At 47.8% G+C, this 20,863-nt stretch overlaps 1 protein-coding gene across 1 annotated transcript in view; it reads left to right on the top strand.

The window, feature by feature from the left end:
- The window catches only part of CACNA1I (calcium voltage-gated channel subunit alpha1 I), a gene marked incomplete at both ends in the record, with an annotated part of 167,979 nt that overhangs the window by 103,550 nt on the left and 43,566 nt on the right, over window positions 1-20,863 (top strand). Inside the window, 5 exons of the mRNA XM_082498610.1 lie at window positions 9,252-9,411; window positions 11,659-11,974; window positions 12,649-12,741; window positions 19,052-19,358; window positions 20,756-20,856. Of these exons, the coding sequence (XP_082354736.1) occupies window positions 9,252-9,411; window positions 11,659-11,974; window positions 12,649-12,741; window positions 19,052-19,358; window positions 20,756-20,856 (977 nt within the window). The remainder of the gene's footprint in view (window positions 1-9,251; window positions 9,412-11,658; window positions 11,975-12,648; window positions 12,742-19,051; window positions 19,359-20,755; window positions 20,857-20,863) is intronic.

Below are 20,863 nucleotides of genomic sequence, written 5' to 3'. Positions count from 1 at the left end.
ATGCCTCAAGGTTTATGCCATGCATCCCAAGACTCCTGATAAAAATCATGAGAGTTAGCAACAGCATGTCGGAGTTTGTGTTATTGGAAGTAAAGCGAGCCCTGGAAAAAAACCCAACAAACCACAACCCCAAAACTAGTCATAAAGAGACCTTTGCTGGAATCTTTATTTCTCCCTTCTCCTCTAGGGGAACCTGCACAGCCAGAATTGTAAAAACGCTCGGTGCCTTGCTTCTCCCGTTGTGACAATTCTGCTGCCTGTTTAAACAAGCTCAGTCTCCAGTGTACACAGCGCTCTCGAAAGCCCAGCCACGTAGTTCGCTGCCTAAATGGGAGCTGAGCTGTTTTGCAAAATCTGTCCCATGGGACCTATCAAGCAATGGATACCATGGAAATGTGAGCAATAATGACAGTGTATTATGGGGTGAAAGATAATGTCATATTACACTAATGCAAATTACACTTTGTGTGTGTGGGCAGGGCAATTTACAACCATAACCTTAAATTTCTCGATCTTAGTGTATTTCAGGCCCGATTCTCCTCTTCACACACATTTCACCCAACATCACGTCACTGCCTGCGGTAGAAACATGATTCATGCTAGTGACAGCAAGAGGAAATTAGCTCCCTTAAATCTTAACCAGAAGTTGCATTAACACTGTTTTACATAATATTTTGCATTATTCTGTCCTACTTACACAGCACTAGAGATGTGTAAAGAACTTAAGGGTATTTATAGAAGGGAGGCAAGTAGCTCGCAGCCATGGCACTGGAGTCCCCTTTTGTCCCCAGTGCTAGGTGACCCCTGCAATTCTGAAAGAAAAGCTGGCACTGTCTGGTTTTAATAGAGTTTTCACTGAAAGCGAGTGCAGTCATCATTGCAGTGATAAATGGCGAAAAAATGAGACGATCAGTGAATGAACAACAGTAGCAGGTGGTAGTAGGTGTTGCTTATTAGATGTTCAGTATTAGAAAAAAGAACAGAATGACAGCAATCCCCCAGAGAGACACCTCTCCAAGAAATAATCTGACACCTGGCATCGCGCTCCAAGACAAGGTTACTTAACAGCCCAAAGCTTGCAAGGGTTAATGGGGCGAGAGAGTGAAGAAGGGGGCTCCTGACTGAGACCTTTGCCTGCGTCCATTTCTGCTCGTGCCACATATTATGTGGCTACCAAGCGTGCTACGGTGGCACACACTGAATGTGAGTGCCTGTGGTGGATGAGCTTTCTGCTGCTATCCGTGGACTTTAGCTGGGCTCACAGCATCCCCAGTAGGGTGCAGCCTGCTGCAGAGATGAGGCGTTTCCTTCTGTTTGGATCACAGCAAAGCTTGGACCGAAGCCCCTCTTTTTCCAGCGGGGTCAACATTTAGATGTCAAGGTAAATGGTCTGGATTTTACCCTCATTCTTGAGGCCACTGTCACCCTGGGGTCAGGTCTGCAATTAGGAGCCCTTCTCTCTGGGCTTGCTTCTTCAAAGCACCTGTTCCACCTGGCATTGGTCTATATTCGGTCCCTTTGTAGGGTTGGTGAGGCTCCAGCCCATCAGGGAGGAACTATGTTGTGTGCTGGGTCTTGTGCACCTTGGACAAAGCTGAGAAATGTAAGAGCTTGGGACTGAACTGACTCCACAGGGTCTGTTTAGATCACTCGCCTTCTGTGAAAGGCTTGGAAGGCAAGACTGGTGTCCTGGTTTGAGGTTCCATTTCAGTGTCCAGTCCGGCCTAAACCACAAAAATTAGAGGTCTAACCCTTCAAGACATAGTTCATTTTTGGCATTATTTATGATCTGGTGAGAAAATAATTTTCCCTGACCTTGGTGTGTATTTCTCTTAGCATTATCCAAGGTGGTTTTGGGGGGCTTTTGGTTTTCCACTTTTGACATCTTGATATTCTCTAAAAAAATCCTTTATAAAAAGAGATCTTCACTACTCTGTGATGGAAGCTGAGCTTGTTTCTCCATAGGATTTACTGCAGGTCTCCAGCAAAGAAATGTGGCGATAACTACTTGCGGTGTGAGCCAGGCCAGGGCTCCATGGGACTTGTTGCTATATACCATGCTAAAGGGAATTGGAATTCAAGGTTGCTGACACTTCTATATGCTAAATCTCACTAGGAGGGATCTATTTCCTTGACGTGCGTATGACATTCGATGGGCGGGTAGGAAGGAAAGCTCTGAGGGATTCGGAATATTGAGATTCAGCCCTGGCTCTGGCACCTGAGCCCCCTTCGGCAGTGTGCTGAGCACCGTGGCTGCGCAGCACCCATGTGTTTGTGTTCTCATCTTCTCCCCCAGGAAAACAGCATGTCTCAGGTTTCATTTGCACTCTCTTTTTGGTGGCTGTTTTAGCTAAGTGTGTGTGAGGGGTGTTGTAAGTGGTCTATTTTTTTCCTCCTATTCCTTTTCTTTTGGATGCTCGTTTGCCCTGAGTTGATCCATCTAAGGGGAGCATCTTGCTCTCGAAGTGCAAAGCAGTGAGGTCTGTGCTAATCCCTGGCTCCCAAGGGAATTGTTTCTACAGCCTCGGAACAAGCTTGAGAGAGCTCTTGCTCTTACATCAGTCCACTTTAAACCTTCTCTGGAGAGCTCTGTTGTCCCAGCAGGGTGAAGCTCTGACCAGCAGTTTTTTCCTGGAGTTTTAGTCTCTCTTTTGGCTACCTTGGGCTTAAGCTAAGGATCACTTTGAAGGTAAGGACCGAGGACACTTAACGCTTGAACTTGATTCAGTATCCTAAAGGAAGTCACTGCACCAAGGTGAGGCTTGACGCGCCCATGCTACTGAGGAAACGAGCAACAGCTTTTTGTACTGGCTAAGGCTTTATAAGGGCTGAAAATGTCATGCTTTGATATTTTCAGTGTCTGTGGTCAAGCTGAGAAGTGACAAAGTTTTGGATAATTGGAGGTTAGGTCATTATGGGTTCAAGTTATGTCAGGGCAGGTTTAGATTGGATATTAGGAAGCATTTTTTCACTGAAAGGGTTATTAAACATTGGAATAAGCTGCCCAGAGAGGTGGTGGATTCACCATCCATGGAGGTGTTTAAGAAAAGGGTAGATGAGGTGCTTAGGGACATGGTTTAGGAGTGGTGGTGTTTTTATCAGGGTAGGTTAATGGTTGGACTTGATGATCTTAAAGGTCCCTTCCAACCTCACTGATTCTATGATTCTATGATTCTATGATCAGTAGGCTGAGCTGGATGAGGTGTCTGAGCCAGTCAGAGGTGCTTGAAAGCTTTGCTTGTTGGCAAGAGTGACGTGGTGTTGAGGAACTGAACGGTGCTCCTAAACTATGGATCGTGCTGAAAACCTGTAAGTGCAAAACGCCCAACCCTACCTAAACATATCCTACAAACACTCTGGGAACCTGACAGAGAGATCAGCAAAAAGACTTTGGTTACCTCTGGACAAGGCCAGTGTTTATTGTTTGTGTCTGGGGCAGGTTTTCCTTAGTGGCAGAAGTGGTTTAAGAACTCTCACTACCCCGTACGGTGAGCTGGACCTATTTTTCCATAGGGTTCATTTAACCTGGGTCAGACCAACCATCTGGACATGCTCTCTCTTGCATTGGTGCAAAGCAAGGGGTAACAGTCTGCAATGTGAGTGAGGACGCCTCTGCAGCTTGAGGAGAAGGCATCTGGAGCTGCACACCGGCTGTTCCAGCCGAGCTCCTCTCGCTTACACGTGTGTTTGCAGGGGAGGCCTCAGCTGGGAGAAATGCGGCAAAGAGAAAAAGATCCGGGTGGCGAGGGAAGCTGTGGGTTATAATAAAGATGAACTTGGCAGTGCATCTACTGTTGCACACACAGCTGATCGGTTTCTCTTTGCAGTAGTTTGGCCCCGCATTTTAGTTAATGTAAATGAATGCAATGTGTGTGAAAAGACGGCTAAGCCTCAGATCAGCGAGAGACCAGTGAGGAGGGCCACAAGTTGGACCACCAGCTTGTAGTGTGCACGCAAACTGAGATCATTTTACCGACAGGGCTTGACCACAAAAAGAAAGGTGCAGCTCTCCTTGTGTCCTCTCTGCAAAATACCATCTATCTGCTGGAATGGTTCCTCAGTTCTGAAAATTCCCCATAAAGAAACATGCATAGGAAAACCTTGCCAACCCCACGCTAGCTGGGTGGACTGCCATGTGTCCTGGGGCAGGGGAGGAAGGAAAGAAGGCAAGCTTGGACAAGCTGCCTGGCTGAGGGACAGAACAATGCTTCGGTCTCTGCACTCTGCAAAATGTCCTGCCAGCTACAGGCACAAATGCTGATAGGGAAGAGATCTGCTTTTGCTCCAGTTAAAATGACAATTGGTGGCTTGGCCCATGATGCAGATAAGATGGGTGCTGAGAATTATGTTCTCTTCCATCTGGTTTACTCTAAGCAAGGGAACGATTGACTCTGCACACGTTAGCTTTGCTCCTCACTGTAGAGCTGGGGAGGACCCAAAAGCCTCAGAGGCAGGTGAGATAGAAGAAACCAAAAAGAACAGGGTTTTTCACCCTCTCCTGGGCCAGTCCCCTGTTCAGATCGCGGGATGATTAGTGCTGGGGAGTGAATCAGCTGTTGGTCCTCATTCTTGGAAAGAGGCAGGAGGAGAGAAGGTGAAGAAGCGACAGAGTGATGCCGGGCAGGAGCAAGGAGAGGCGGTGGTAAGCGGCCGGGCGCACCTGCGCTGCGTGTCTGGCTCTGGCTGCCCGGCGCTCGCCTCCGCCCCAGCCCTGCCCCAGTTGCTCACCGCCGCCGCTCTTTCCCCGGGGCTGGCACGTGCCAGGCGAGTCTGCTTAGCTGTGACGGCCAGGCTAACCAGGGTTGATGGCAAGTGTCTGGAGGGAGCTGCGGTCACTGGAGCATCTGCAGAGTTTGTCAGGAAGGGCCTCTGGATGCTGCCGGGGCGAAGCAGAGGATTTGCTGTGCCTGAAACCAGGAGGGAGTTCAGTGACTTCGCTTCGTCTTTTGGCTTTGCTCAGCCCTGTGCGTCCCTCTGACAGCTCGCTCGCCGGCACTCCTCCCACCCTCCTGCCACTCCTCATCCCTGCAACGTACTTTCCCCCTGACATCCACTGCTGTGTTGGAGTGGTGAACGCGTCTCTGTTGCACTCCTGGCTTTGCTCCTGCAGGATATCCTACCAGGAGTAACCCTGCCGGCAAGGTCCCATCGAGCACCCTTCCCCACCCTTTGCCCAAGGGCATGGGTGAGCAGCAGGGAAGCATTATCTGAGCATTGTTTCGTGAGACATCTGTGACATTCTGTGACATCCTTCCTTGGATGTCCACAGCCAATGCGGTTTAGTTTCCTCCTTCCCCCTGGTCTCCTCGTGAGGGTGAGTGGCGAAGAGAAAAGGCCTTTCAGAGCCCACACCTGGCACTCATGAATATTTCATGTTTCTAGCTTTTCTTCTCCTTGAAGAGCAAAACCTTTTCATATTTGATGCCCTGGGAGCCTGTTTGGTTGCTGAATGTTGCTTCACCAATGCTCTCCCTCCCTACTTTTCCTCCAGACTGCCTGGCCCTTCTTCCTTTCTCTTCTCGGGAACGTCTCCTTTTTTCAAAGGCTGCTTCAGAAAAGGTCATTGTCCCTTTCATATTCCCTCCTTGCTGTGAGCCAGCGTGGCTTCTGCTCTGCCAATGGTAAAGGACAAACGGGGATGTGGGGGAAGGCAGCAGTGAGGAGGGAGGACGGGAGATGTGCTCACGTACGCTGCGGAGCAGTGCAGAGGCAGAGAGGAGATGTAGGCACAGCGAGAGAGAAGTAAAGGTGCAGCGAGGCAGGCAGAGGCGGCAGAAGGTAGGAAAGAGGCAGCAGCAGGACTTTGCCGAAGAACCGGCTTTCCAGCACCTTCCAGAAGTTGTTATGCAAGATGCACCAATGGGCACTTGTCTGGCAAAGGCCTCTTGGAAAAGAATTCCAGATCTCCAGGGCAGGATGTTCCCAAAGCTGCACTGACAAATATGCCTTCTGCCCATTTCCGTTGCCTTGCAGCTGCTTTAGAGGCCTTCTTATCTCAGCCACCAGGGTCTGCAGTAAATATCACCCTCCATCCTTACGCTTTTCAGCCTTTCTCCCTCTTTCCTGCACACCTCATGAGTGCTTGAGTAACCAGGGACTGTTTGCAACCTGCTCCCGGGCAGGTTGTGCAGACCCTGAAACACACTGCTCCGTGGGTCCTGCCTGAGTGTGGCTCACCCCCTCCTGCCCGTGAAAGCGTTCACACATCTGGCAGTGAGGGTCCTTCCCTGGAGAACCACAGCAGATGCCCTGTCATGGCTACTGGACCAGCGCATCCTTTCCTGAGTCTAAGGGACTCCAAAGCCCCAGCCATGGACAGACCCACACAGGGCTGCCAGCTCAGGAGGTGACAGTGAGGCTGCGAGGGCTTGCCCCCAAAGTGCCCATAGGGGCTGGCACAGGTGCAGGAGGGGCACTGCCAAAATGCTACAGCAGAGGACGGGCCTCAGGGACTCTGGCATGAGTATTGCAGGCAGCAGGGGAGGCTAACAATGGAGAGAACAAAGGTACTGAGCTTGTATTTACACTGTGCCTTTCATCCATATGGAAGTAGTAGTTGAAGCAGCTGCACTAACTGGGTGAACTCAGCAGAGGAGGCCCATTTGATGGAAAACTGATGTGGCTGGTGAAAAATGGGTTCCCAGAGCAATTGCTTTGCCGTTTAGGGTAGGAAGCAAAAGAGGCTTTACACAAAGTGAAGCGATGGATTTGTTTTAGAGGTCGTTGGCCCATAGGAGAGTTGCAACTGATGTTTGGATGGGTGTAGCTTCAGTGTTCTTGCTTTCGGAAGAGCCAATCTCATATCCACAGTGAGCATCAATGGGCAGACAAGGATGACTGTTCAACTGGGAGAATTTTAAAAATAAAAATTTGGTTTCATTTGGACTCAGAAATGGAACCCAACAATGCTGAAATTCTTTGTGATATGGAAAGGATGCCAAGTGCTGGGGCTACCTGCCTGGTGGCCACCTGCCTGGCATGAGGCCACCTGCTGGTTCTCAGATTATGGGCCCAGGTACCCCAGAGGGCCTAGCATGACGGCAATAGCTATGATCCTGGAGCTGTGGATGGCACAATCCTCTACCATCAGTACCCGCTCTGAGAGTCAGGATGGAGAATGTATGGGCAGGCAGGATGCTTCCACGGAAAAGGCAGGCAAGCTTTGCACGTCACTTGCCTTCCCTTGGAACATGGACGAAACCAATTTTTGAAATTTCTGACCCAACAAGTGTGTGATCTCCAAGATTCTGGTGGCGATGTCTGTTCTATCTGTTCTGCATTTCAGTGTAAGGGCAGTCTCATTCTTCCCACGACCTCTGCTCTGTGATGGAGCTAGGATCAATTGATCTGAAAAACATCACCCCCTCTTGCAGCGCTGTTGGCACAGCTTCCCGTATCGCTTGGCTTTCCCTAATGTACTGACCAGGACAGTTTATGGGAACTACCGAGTTCGTGCTGTGAAGCAGCGTTAATGCTGGGAATACGCTGCGCTGCAGTGAGAGTGTGTGGCCTTAAAGCCGAAGTGTTGTGCTGAGTGTTGCTCCAGAGCCTGGCAGGTCACAGCGACAGGCAGCAGGTCACTGAGGCTGTGCTGTTGGGCTTTGTCTGGTGTACAGATCAGAAAGCTATCAGTGACTCATGGCATGTCCGCGATCCCCAGCGAGCGGCTGGAGCTGCGCCCCTGCACTGCTGAGTTACTGATGTACCGTCTAGAAACTGCCTTAACCGGTGACCAGTGACACAGCTGGGCGGTCAGGCAAGCAGGGCTTAGCTGCTGCTCCACAGCCTGGCCTTAGAGCTAATGCCATCGTTCCTTGTCCTTCATGATCCCATGTAGCCATCCTTGAGCATCTTCTTCTTCCTACACATTTCCTACTTGCAACCGCTACTCCTGTCTCTCCCACCCCCATCCGTCCCCAAAACATTCCCTCCTGAGTGAAACCGGTCTGATGCGCCACAGCAGGCACCTTTCTTCCTCCCCTTCTGTGTGCGTGCACCCCACGCCTGCGTGCCCCCACGAGTACATGCCCCCCACAGGCACCGCTTCCCTCCCCTCTCCGTGGTGTGAGCAGCCCAGGGAACAGAGATAGAGCGTAATGCACAGCATTGTGTGGCTAATTACTTGGCGCTGGGCACACAAAGGGGATTAACTTGTGCCTCAAAGGGCTGTCAGAGAATCCTAATCTCATCTTCCCCTCCTCTTTCCCCTTCCACCGCCATCTGAAGTAATGAACTGGTTATAAATACCTAATTAGCTAATTATTTGCTGGCCTACATGGAACATCTTCAGTGAAGGAACTCTCTGAGCCCCTGGGGAAGGGACCTCCATGGAGGCAAGGAGAGACGACCGCAACAGGTGTATGCAGGGGTAAAGGCAGTACAGTGATGCTCATAAGGATTTTTAGACTTTCACCATCCCTAGAGAGCAGAGGAGTAGCCATTAGCTCCGTGGAGAAACAAGCCAGTCCTTACCCCTACCTGTGGCTATGTGAGCTGAAGAGCCAGGGAGAACTGAAGTGATAGAAAGAATTCATTAGGTAATTAGAAACAAGAAAAAAAAAAAAAAAAAAAAAAAGGCCAGAGGCACTGTGCCAACAACGTTTCAGTCTGTGCCCACAACCTGCATGCTCCAGCCCTGTTGGGGTTGGAGGACTAGACGAGAGAAGAGTGTGGTCTCCATGACTGTCTCCTGATAAGACTGTTACTGAGAAGACCAATTTATGCCAGTTGTTTGTGTGTGCTGGAAAGATCCATCCTGCTGGCCGGGCTGGCCTTGGGCCGTCGATGCAGTTCTCGTGGTTTGCACCGTGCAGTCATCAAACTGGGATGACTTTCTGTCTGAGACGTCTGAGGATGCTGTGCACCTTTGGGGCAGAGTTTTCACTCCATTGCCCTTCTGCAGGGAAGGGGGGGGGAGGGATATCAGTCAGATAGCTGATGGTAACAGAACTCTCATTCCCTTTTCTTCTCGCTGCTGCAGACGGAGGCCTAAGGTTAAGAGATCACGGCATCGCAGCAGCTCTGCTGGCTGCCTGTCAGTAGAGGTTAGGACAAGAAAGGGCAATGATCATAAATCTAGCCTGCTTTGGGCAGTAATTAATTTCCGACAGTCTGCTTTTATCTTTGTGTGGCTTTTTTTTTTTTTATGGCTCCTAAATTTTTCTTTCTTTCCCCTCTTCTTCCCTTCCTTTTCTCCCTTTCTGTTCCTCCATCCCACACTTGCTCCTTTTGGCTCTCTTCTCCCCCTGCAGGCATGCGCATCCTTGTGAACTTGCTCCTGGACACCTTGCCCATGCTGGGGAACGTCCTTCTTCTCTGCTTCTTTGTCTTCTTCATCTTCGGCATCATCGGGGTGCAGCTGTGGGCTGGGCTGCTCCGCAACCGCTGCTTCATGGAGGAAAACTTCACAATGTGAGTGCCTGGGAGATGATGTCCCCTTCCTTTCTTCCAGGGGCATTTCTCTTTCCCCTTCCCTGCTGTCTCTTCTTCTGCAGCCTGGCTCTCTGTGTATCGCTTACTCCAAATGGCTGTAGGTTGATACCATGCAGAGTGTTGGCCATGTCTCGCAGTTACTGGAAAGGGAGGGAGGGCAGAAGCAGCTGGTTTTAGTCTGTCTTCATGGTCCACAGATGCCTGGGCTCATTGGGATTTGGCCAAGGCACAGGTTAGCATTGCTGCCTCCCCCAGCCGTGCCCAGGGATTCAAGATGCTGCTCCTACTCCCGGAGATAGTTGACACTGAAATACCTGCCACACCATCTTTCTCCTGGACTTGCTCCCTCTTCAAAAAACAACAAGAGGAGTCTTATGGAAAGCAATAGCGCTGCCTGATGCTTCCAGGGACATTGTTGGCACCTCTGAGGTGGAGCTGAGATCACTGTTTGGAGAGTAATGCGTTACTTCTGGAGGCTTTGGAAGGACATGGGAAAGTTACTGGAAAATATCAGGAGCAGAATTGCCGGTGGGAGGTGCCATGGGGAGGGGATGGAGAGCTGTTGTGAGAGGTGTCCTGCAGCTGGGTTAGTAGAAGTGAGAGCACCTGAAAGCCAAAAATGGCTGCTTCAATAGGACAAAAAACCCCATGGGTAAATGTGGGCAGTTTTGGCAAAGAGCCTGGAGCCACACAAGGGGTCAATTACAGGTATCTGAGGTTTATTCTGGGGCAGCTGGGGGAAGCCTGCAGATCAAGGCTCTCCTCCTCCCCAGAGAAGGTGGGGTGGAAAAGCTCCTGCCCACCATGAATTCTCCAATTACCCTCCCATGGAGCAGAGCAGCAGTTCCAGACCACAGCTCCTCCTGTTGACTTTCTGGCTTTAGCACATTTCAGGCTTTAAAATGTCTTCTTAAAACTGTACGCTAATCCCAGGCGTCCTATCAGTTTAGACTGCTTAAAAAAACCTAAGGCTGTAGATCAGTTTAGACTGATTAAACAATTCTGAAGCTTTAGATCATCTCAAATTGGAAAAAAAATAAGTGTGAAAATACAATCTGCAGAACAGCAGTGGGGTTGGAGAGTAGGAGCTGCTTAAAGCAGACATTTACTGTGTTTATATATTCCTTAGGGAAAAACGAATGTTTAGGATGATTGTCCTGTATGCAAATCAGGAGTGGTACTACTTTAATGAGTGTAATTACATCCATGCAGAGTTGATGTAACTGAGAAGTGAATCGGGGCCACAGCCTGCAAAGTGACAGATATTAGAAAATCTTTGGCTGGCCATTACTAGAGAGATGAAGTCTGTGGGCACCCAGTTCACCAATGATGTGGATGTTTAACGACAGATCTTTGTGGTTTAGTCCCACTTAGTTTAGAATCAGAGACTTTCTCTCTTTTCTTTTTCATCAACACCTGTCCTCTTCTAATGATACTTAGTGAAAAAGTCTGCATTCATGAGATGGTGAAAGCTGTGTATTGTAGCACTGCAAGGAATGCACCAGATAAATTTTAATGGAAAATTTTAAATCTCCACCTTTCACTTTTCTCATCATCAGCTCATCTGCAGCTAGGCAAGCATAGATGATTTTAATTATTCATGCATTTGGAAGGTGCTTGCATTATTTGGAAAAAGGCACGTGAACTTGTCATGAAACATTGCACCCATAATGCCAACTGTCAAGGAGGAGTCAAAGTTAAGGTTAAGTCAATTTTAACTTTGCATTTCCCGATTTTAAGGCTTAGCTGTGCAACCTTAATTATGCATGAACTGTATTTTTTTTTTTTTTAGAAGTACAGAAGGTTCTCTGCCAAATGTTATAAAACATGTCCATCAACGGTTACATACATGAGCACATCACAGTAAAGCCTGATGAACTTCCTTAATATCACTGCATCTGATTTAGCTTTGATGCTAATGGGGAGAGTGATCAGAATGCAAATCTCTACATTCCAGTTTTCCTTCGTCTGGGTGAAAGCAGATTGTGTAATTTGGCTTGGGGTGATCTATGGCAGGCAAAGCTCTGAAAACTGGGGACCCACCCTGGAAATTTCCTGTTTTTCAGGAGCCCTGTCTTCCCTTGCCCTCTCCTGAGGCAATAAACATGGAAATCCCTTACCCAGTGCAGTCCCTGTGTCAGGATGGGAGCTCCCAGCTCCACCAGTGTCACTGATGGGAAACTGTCTGTTAAGGAACTTTATAACTGTGGTTTTTCATCCTTACAGACAAGGTGACATTGTCCTGCCCCCTTATTACCAACCTGAGGAAGATGATGAAATGCCCTTTATCTGCTCGCTGTCAGGCGACAATGGAATTATGGGCTGTCACGAGATACCCCCACTGAAGGAGCGGGGCCATGAATGTTGTTTGGACAAGGACGATTATTATTACTACAATTCAGTCCGTCAGGAGTTCAACATCAGTGGCATGTGTGTCAACTGGAACCAGTACTACAACGTGTGCCGTACAGGCAACGCCAACCCACACAAGGGTGCCATCAACTTTGACAACATTGGGTATGCCTGGATTGTGATATTTCAGGTAAGACCCAGTTAGCCTCCTAACAAGGCTCAAGCTGTTTTTCTTTTTCTCCAACTGTCTTTCTTTGATCCCATGATGGCTTCTGCAGGGTGTGATACAGCTGCTTAGAGAAAAGGGCCTTGTAACTACTCTAACAAGAGAGACCGAGCACACCTCAAACGCTGTTCCTGAAGATGGGGTGGACATAGAGCTGTTCCAGGCCTATGCTGAAATGAGCTACATCCTTCAGGCTGACTTGTGCTGTTTTTTCCTTCAATCCAGATCACTATACCAAGGGAGTCTATTTATTTATTTTTAATTCCCAGCACGTGTTGCAGATGGGAGCTAAAATCTTTCCCTTTTTTCTTTTTTACCGGCTGTACGCGGTGTCCAGTCCAAGGGGCACAGAAACGTGCTGCAGGTTTTCTCCCACTGCGATCCAGGGAAATGAACTATTTTAATGAAATATTCCTGCTGTGGACTAGCATGATCTCACAGGCTTTGACAGTATGCCAGTGTCACCAAGCAGTACCATGCTGATTTCCTGGAATGGAAATTTGGCCTCCTTAAAATGAACTGTTGTTTCTCACCTTCCTTGGGTTGCAACAGCCCTGCCAGTATCTGCCAGTATACACTGAGGAGTGAACTCTGGAAGCCCACTTCCCTCCTGTTTCTCCTGTTGTTTGTCTTTGCAGGTGATCACACTGGAAGGGTGGGTGGAGATCATGTACTACGTGATGGATGCCCATTCATTCTACAATTTTATCTACTTTATCTTGCTGATAATTGTAAGTATAAGACTTGATGACTGTCAGCATTGTAAGCCAAGACCTTACAAAAGGACAGGTGTTAGGTCAGCACGGACGCTGCAAAAGTAGCAAACTACTTTACCTGGATTTCTTCTAGAAATCTCGGGAACCCAGCTAGTTGATTTTCACCAAGAGTCGGTGGCAGGATCACATAGTTGTCAGCCAGCTTATTCTCTTTCACTCAAAAAATATGCTCAGGATTGATTCCTAAAGATACACATACCCAAGTGTAGGGTAATATTCTCATCTGGAGATCTCCTGTCACAGTAAATTCCCCAAACTGATAGGCCCAAAAGCACAGAAAACCATTTCTGCATCTGCCCTCCTACTTGGTCTCTTTATACATTTCAAGCTCTTGAGTGACTCTTGGGCCATATTTTATGGCTTTTGGCAGCACCTGGATTTCTCAGATTCAGGGTCTCAGATTCAGATTTTTGTCAGATTCAGGGTCTGTCATGCTGAAACATGATCATATAGCAAACAAATCATATGAAGAGCGGTTGAAGGAGCTGGGACTGTTTAGGTTGAGGAGGAGGAGGCTGAGAGGAGACCTCATCACTCTCTACAGCTATTTGAAAGGACACTGCAGAGAGGTTGGTGCTGGTCTCTTCTCACAGGTGATTAATGACAGAACAAGAGGGAATGGCTTCAAGCTCCAACAGGGCAGATTTAGACTGAACATTAGGAAAGAATTTTTCACAGAAAGAGTGGTCGGGCATTGGAATAGACTGCCCAGGGAGGTGGTTGAGTCACCATCCCTGGATGTGTTGAAGAGACGTTTGGATGTGGTGTTGGGGGATATGGTGTAGGGGAGAACTTTGTAGAGTAGGGTAGATGGTTGGACTCGATGATCCCAAGGGTCTCTTCCAACCTAGACAATTCTATGATTCTACGATTCTATGAATTGCTTCCTCACCATGAACAAAAAGGAGCTGCTGTTCCGAAAGTGTCAACAGTCCAATGTAAACTGGCTGTGTGAGATCACTTGTGGCTGGTGGGAATGGAAAGAGAGAAGTGTGTCCGTGGTGAGAACTTAATAAGCAGTTTATAATCCCTGTGGATTTATACAAGTGAAGGCTGAAGGTTGCTTTGCTGTAAGGATATTTGTTGGTGGTGTCTGAAGAGAGAGGTGAGAAATGTGATGCCATTGCCTCTTCCACTCCTCAAGCCTTCCACATGTAAGTGCATTTTTTGTGGAGGTAATATTCTGTTTCTAACAAGGAAGGATTCTGTTTTTATGAACACTCTTGTGCTTTTCCCACAAGGAGACCAAGGTCAAGACTAGAAGGGAGAGATCTAGGATGGATTATGGAAATTATAAAATCTGTACACCCTAAATGCAGTTTAGTTCTAGGTCACTTAGCCAGAAAGGATCTCAGTGTGTATCTCCAAAGCCTATATGCATTTGGATGGGCTGTTGAAAGGACATGGCTAAGACTCTGCTCTGCACCTACTATTTCTCCTATGTGGCAATGCCCTCCTAGAAATAGGATCTCTAGAAGCAGTCACCCAATAACACTAACGGATTCATCTGGCACAGGTTCTAGCTTAAATTCAAATTGACACACAATGATTTAAGAGCAAACAAACCTTAATCCAGTTTCTGGGAGAAATTCTGCAGTCTGTACATAAGCGGAGTGGCAAAAAAAAATAATATCTGCTGGTCCATTCAGGTCAGAGAACTTACGAAAAAGCTGAATCTTCATGGTATCCTTGATTTCTCCCTGCCTTTTTGCCTTCTACCATCACAAGGGAAAGACAAGGAGAGAAAAACAGAAAGATGACCTATTCCCTGTGGGCTGCAGCATGAGCCAGGACAGCAGAGGTGAGATACGCTTTGAGGAATGGTGCTTTTACTCTGAGGCTGGAGAGCCCCAAGGAGAGACAGTGCAGAGGTACGATTGCACAGGATGGGAGGGGAGCTCCCCCCAGCTCTATTACCAAAGGAAAACTGAACATCCACTACTTTTTGTGAATTCAGAAAACAATTATTTCCCATAAAGTTTGTTCAGATCTCCCACCATGCAACAGATATTTGGCACCTACTTGCATTTTCACTTTGAGCAGCATGGCCAGGATACACAGGTTTGTACAATGTGCAGTTCGGCACAGACTTTACTCCTGGCCTCAGACACAGTCTCTCCCAGAGCCAGAGAAGACTGTGCAGAGTCAGTGTTTAACCTTTGGGGTGGGCATGCCCATTTCGCACAGGCCAGTTCCAAAACCTGCCCCTCACCCCCTGCTCCAAACGACATAAATTCTGTCAGCATATTTTTGGTTTCTAAACAGTAGCATCCTTCTAGTGCTGGCTCACCTCATGTGGATTCCCAGTGATTCAAACTTTGTCTCTGAATTAGCAGGCGGCTGAAAACCCTCAATTAAACACTCCACCTGAGATTTTACTGCGGAGTGTCATTGACATTTCTAGACACTCCCTCCTCGTTTGCAGAAGCCATGTAGGTTTATTTCCATCAAACACAAGAGCACATGAACCTCAACTTACTCGGGACTGCTCAGAACAAAGGAGCCATATGCTCGATGGGATATTTCCTTTGCCTTTGGTGGAGTTACACCAAGAAAGTATTTAGCCTCTCTGTTACCCTCTTTGCACGTGTAATGCATCTTTTGCAGCACACAGCAACACCACAATGTGAACTTGCAACCACTTGGTTTCATTTTCCCTCTGAGTCTTCTTATAGAAATGACAACCCCTCTTCAAGTCTCATGAAGCACAGTCCTTCCAGCCTTTATCCTTCCCGCCTTCTCCATGGTCGAAAGGCCTGGGTTTCTAAGCAGGATTGCTCTGACAGTCATACTTCAAGCTCTCAACCTTTGCTTTTCCACATGCATCCTAGCCTTGGCTCAAACTTACTCTTCTAGGGCCAGATCTCTGCAGCCTCTTTTTTAGAGCCATGCTTTCATCCGTGACTTCTCCTTCCCTCACAGAGATATGTTTAAACACCTACATAAGGGCATTACCTGCTACTGCTCATCTGGCAGGAAGAAGGCTCCACCACCTGGATATATTCCCAGCACAGTTAAGACTCCTGTGTAAATGTGCTCCCCCAAGGGGAAGAGTGCTGGCTGACCCTTGCACTCAGAGTGACCTTGCAGAACAACCTGGTAAAAGCATTTTACCTATTCAGCAAATTGTAAATAGCTTTCCCCTTTGCCAGAGAACAGGGAGGTGACATGAAGGAAGGACAGCTTTCACCTCTCAAGACAGTGTTTCATTTGGGTCTTCCTGCTTGAGGTCTAGCTGTCTCTTTGTCACCTCTCCAGCTACTTGGCCACTAGTGTGGCTCCTGGACTAAGGAAAGATCTTCTGAACTCTCAGGCTGGCCTCTACCTTGCAGCACTTTGTGGCCTTTTTGAAGTGCTCTGTGCTTACACATGAGGGTTTCAGAAGACAAGCTGTATATCCAGGCATAAGCAATAAAATAATGGGCAAGTAAGTCAGCATCTCCAGCACCAGTCAGATTTTATTAGCCATTGCAGAAACAGGGATCAAGCCTTGGGATAAGCAAGGCCAAGTTCCGCTTAATCAACGTACAGCTCAGCCTCAGGGCTGAATGGGACTCCTATGTTGGGGCTTTGAATCAATGGTCACCTTCTGCCTCTGTCAGATGCTTTGTCTGACTCCATGTCAGACACTTTTGGTCTCCCCGCTCAGCTAGCTGAGATGGATTGCTCAATTATGAGCCATCTGGGACCCTTCCTGTCCTTCTGCTAGCTGGGAGGCAGCGTGAAGCTCAACGGAGCCTTAGAGTTTATAGACTTGCCTGTCGTCTTAAGGATTAAACAAGCTCGTTTGTTTTGCATTTGATGTTCCTAGTAAGAGGTTTAAGGACTTGGGGTTAGTTGCCATATCCAGTCCTCCCACTCCTCCCCTTTTTGGTCATCTGGTGGGAGACCCCAGCAAATGGTGCCTGTGAGGACAGGGCTTGGTGATGTGAAACCTGAACTCCCCTCCAGATTCAACCTCAGTCTTACAGCATGACCCTGCTGAGGGCATCTTGTTGCCCTCAGCTCCTCTACTTGTAGCCTAGAGAGAAGGTGTTGCAAATCTTAATCGCTTCTTGTTTTTAGAGTTGTTGAAAGTTGCAACGTCCCGGCCAGGGTCACAATTAGCGTTCCAGAAACGCGTGCACAGCTGATGTCCAGCTCCCCACCCTGCCTCACTCAGGGCACCCAAGGGAGATAACAGAATGGGCAAGCCCGTGTGAGCGTCATGTGGTGCTGGGGGGAGAAGAGGGCAGGAGAGTGCATCAGAGAAGAATTTGGATTCCCAGTCATGCGCTCATCAGTGAAAACATGCAAGACATCATGGACTAGAAAAAATCTTGGGGGAAGGCGAAGGAATCTGAATGAGGCATCATTTTAATTTTCAAGGCCACATACAGAAGCTGAATGGAAAATAGGCTGAAATATGGGCAGGAGGAGAGGGAAAAGAAGAGTTCAGTGATGAAGGGAAACAGAATTAGAACAGCTTTGAAGGGTGCTGAGAGGAGGAGGGGAAAAAAAAGGCCCTTTGTTTTGAGATAGTTTATTGTCCATATAATGAATCTGGGGAAGGGCTTCATGTTTCAAAGGCTTATTCAGATGCTAGCACGGACTTTGAAATACTGAGAGCCACTACACTGAGCTGCCGTTCAGAGCTGCTGGGCATCTGTGTGCAAGAGAAGGGGACAACCAAGTGAGCAAACTGGTGGGGGAGTGGCAAGGGCTGTGCACTGAGGGGAAGGCTGCTTGGATAGGAAAAACAAGCTGGGGCACTTGCTGAAAAAACCTCCACCTTTTCCATGCATAAAGATTGGGGTCAGATTATCATCACCTTTGCTTGCCCTCTCCCCTTTGCTGGGGAGGGACAGATGTGTGAAGATAAGGGCAGGACTGGATCCAGCTCTGTGTCGGAGCTCTTTGCTTGGAAAGGTGAGACAGGGAGGTGAGACTGGGTCCTGTGTGGCTTCTTACAGGAGGAACACAGTGTGAGGATGTCCCTTAGCAGGGATGCTCCCTAGTCCAGAGGAAGCAGAAATCTTGAGCTGGTGTTTCCTCTCCTCCCAGAGGCTGCCCTGCAGAGTCCATTTCAGAGCAATACAGACATGTGGTCCTTGTTCAGAGATCAGATTTTGCGTTTTATCAATGCCGTATCGCCACTTACAGCTCTACGGGGAGTAGGCACCAATCAAGGCATCACAGCTTTTGAGAATGTTTTTGAACGTGGTTACCAGCCCTTTCATGTGTGAAATTCTCAGCAAATTGAAGCCCAAGTTTTATCCTAAGTGTAATGGATAGATCTCCTAGTGGATATTAATCTGTAATTTCATAATGTAACACAGAGTGAGATTTTTACCTCCAGATCTCTCAGCATCGAGAAATATTTGCTCTATTTCACAGGTAGGAAAACTGAGGCAAAGGAAGCTTAAAGGAAACATGCAAAGGTGTGAAATAAGCCTCATAGACATTTTGACTTCTGTATGGAGAATAGGAAGAACTTGAGTATTTTGTTTTGTTTCTAAGAAGTTGGGGGTGTGGGTTGTGACTGGTTTTGTGTTTGAAAAGTAAATCCTACCTAGGCTGGAGGACAAGTAAAATAAGAGCTAATATAACATGCCTGGTATCAGAAGAATCAGAAGAAGAGAAAATGAGCAAGGAAGCACTGTTTTGCCAGACTATTTTGTGTCCTTCTCAAAGTCATTAGTTTTTCTTAACTCCTCTTTGATTTCAAGAGCTGATTCATTTCAGCCAAGTGCCATACCCCAGTATGGTGAATTAAGGTGTAAATGGTAGAAATAAATAAAATGTTCCAAAAATACTGACATGTCCTCCAGGAGCTGAAGACCATAAATGACAGTGCATGATTTTTCCAGTAGTAAAAGAGCAAGCAGAGGAGAAAGCAACCAAACTACCAAACTAGTCCTCTGTCTCCCACCTTCTGCTTAACAGAAAGGAGAGGGAAAGAAAAAGTCCAGTTTTCATCAAACTGTTTACAGGTAACTTCTAAGTGACATGCTAAAGGTCCTGAAGCCTGCCAAAAGAGCCAAAAGTAGGGCTTGTGTTTCCTGAATTTCAGTTCAGAGCTCTAAATTCTGCATGGAAATGACATTGAACAAGTTCTCAAAAACAGGCTTAGCCAACTTCCTCTGAAATCCCATCTCTATACACGGAATGGTTCCCTTTCCTCTGTCTGCCTCCAGTCACTTTTCCCTCCTCTCTCCTCTTTCCCCCTTCTGCACGTTCTTTCTCTGGCTGACATTGACTGTCCCTCCTTCTCCTTTGCTACTAGGTGGGCTCCTTCTTCATGATTAACCTGTGCCTGGTGGTCATTGCCACACAGTTCTCGGAGACCAAGCAGCGGGAGCACCAGCTGATGCAGGAGCAGCGGGCCCGGTACCTCTCGTCCAGCACTGTCGCCAGCTACATGGAGCCGGGAGACTGCTACGAGGAGATCTTCCAATACGTCTGCCACATTGTGCGCAAAGCCAAACGCCGCACCCTTGGGCTGTACAACAGCATACAGAGCTGGCGCCAGGGCCACGTGGAGCCGAGCGATGCCAAGCTAGGCATGAACAGGAAAAGCCAGAGGCACTACAGTAAGGATTTCATGGGTAAAGCTGGAAATGCCAATAGTGGAAATGTGAGAGTAACAGGGAGCAACCTCACCCACCAGCTTGCCAAAGGACCTGTGCCTACAAAGCACAGAATTAGAATTGACACTGGGCTTTGAGCATGAGGCCATGGCCAGTGTACCAGACCAGCAAAGTGGGGATGACCAGCAAGAATAATTATGAAATGGGGATGACCAGCAGGGAACATGGGAAACCCAGGACTGAAACCCAGAGACCATAATGGGACAACACTAAAGGCACTGACTGAGGCTTGTAAAGGGCTCCAGGTCTGGTATAGCAGGGGGATGGTAGCAGTCTGGGAGAGCTAAGTATTAGGGGGATATGAGAGACAGGGACTAAGGATTGGGCTGGGTGACACATCAGGTCCCCCAGAGCTCTCCTCCCAAACTGAGTTGCTGTGGGACCTCAAGAGAGATGCAAAGGGAGCAGAATCGCCATAGGGTGTCTCCTGAACAAACGGAGCAATACTGAAGAAGTCAGTTTGATATGCAAGGGCAATGAAGACAATTTGTCTTGATGGAAGCACATGCTGTTGTGTAAAATTAGACACAAAATACCATTTAAATTGGATTTCTGGCCTGAAAAGTGACTGTAAAAATAGTTTTATAGAGTTAGTATTAACTGCCTACCGATGCCTTTCATAAGTAATGCTCCCATTAACAAGCAAAAAAGCATATTTTTCAGATGGTCTTGCATACTCAGTCTTTAATTTTCTTTACTTGCTGGGGGTTTCCACAGGCCTCATGTACTGTGTTAATGAATTAATTGATTCATTCCTCCATTTGATCTTCCAGGCCCAACTGGAGGATGGAGGAATACAAACAGTTTTCTCACTGCAGTGAGAGATCTGTTCTGATTCAGAGCGCACAGACTAACAGGAGGAACTGCCCTTGTGCTACCTTTTCTGGCTTCTTGAGATGCTTTGTTAATGTAGCTTCCCTAATTTAGAGAGTTCAGCTCAGCATGTGGGTTCTCGGACCCCACTTGTAGCTGTTCAGGCCAAAAGCAGCCCTCGTGATCGTTTTCCCCTCAGTTCCCACTTAGCACAAGCTACTGAGTTTCAAGCTGTGATTCCTGCATCAGACAAAACAGTTCTTCCTCTGATGGACATGAACCCCCATTGAGCCTAATCACTGGCAGCTGAACAGCACCGTGCCTTTTGGTGACACAGCCAGTCAGTGTAAAGCCCCCAACAGCAGTGGCTTTTATTGCTGCCCTTGAGACCATGTGCCAGTGTTTAATCACCCTTACAGATAAAAAGCCCAGTAACCCTGTCTAAATACTCAAAAGCCAAACAGGTCCCCAGTTTGGATGTCTTTTTCAAAGCCTTCTCCGTTAAGCATGATCATTTTTCTTGCCAGGACTTTGCCAGCAGCACAACTCTCTTGACTGCCCTTCTCAGGGCTTGGTCCAGCCCATTGCTGTGACAGCAACATCTGATCCCACCAACTGCCCCCGATGCCACAGGG

Source organism: Vanellus vanellus (genome assembly GCF_965231255.1).
Source record: "Vanellus vanellus genome assembly, chromosome: 1".
Taxonomy (NCBI): domain Eukaryota; kingdom Metazoa; phylum Chordata; class Aves; order Charadriiformes; family Charadriidae; genus Vanellus; species Vanellus vanellus.
This window is presented reverse-complemented; position numbering and strand designations above follow the sequence as displayed.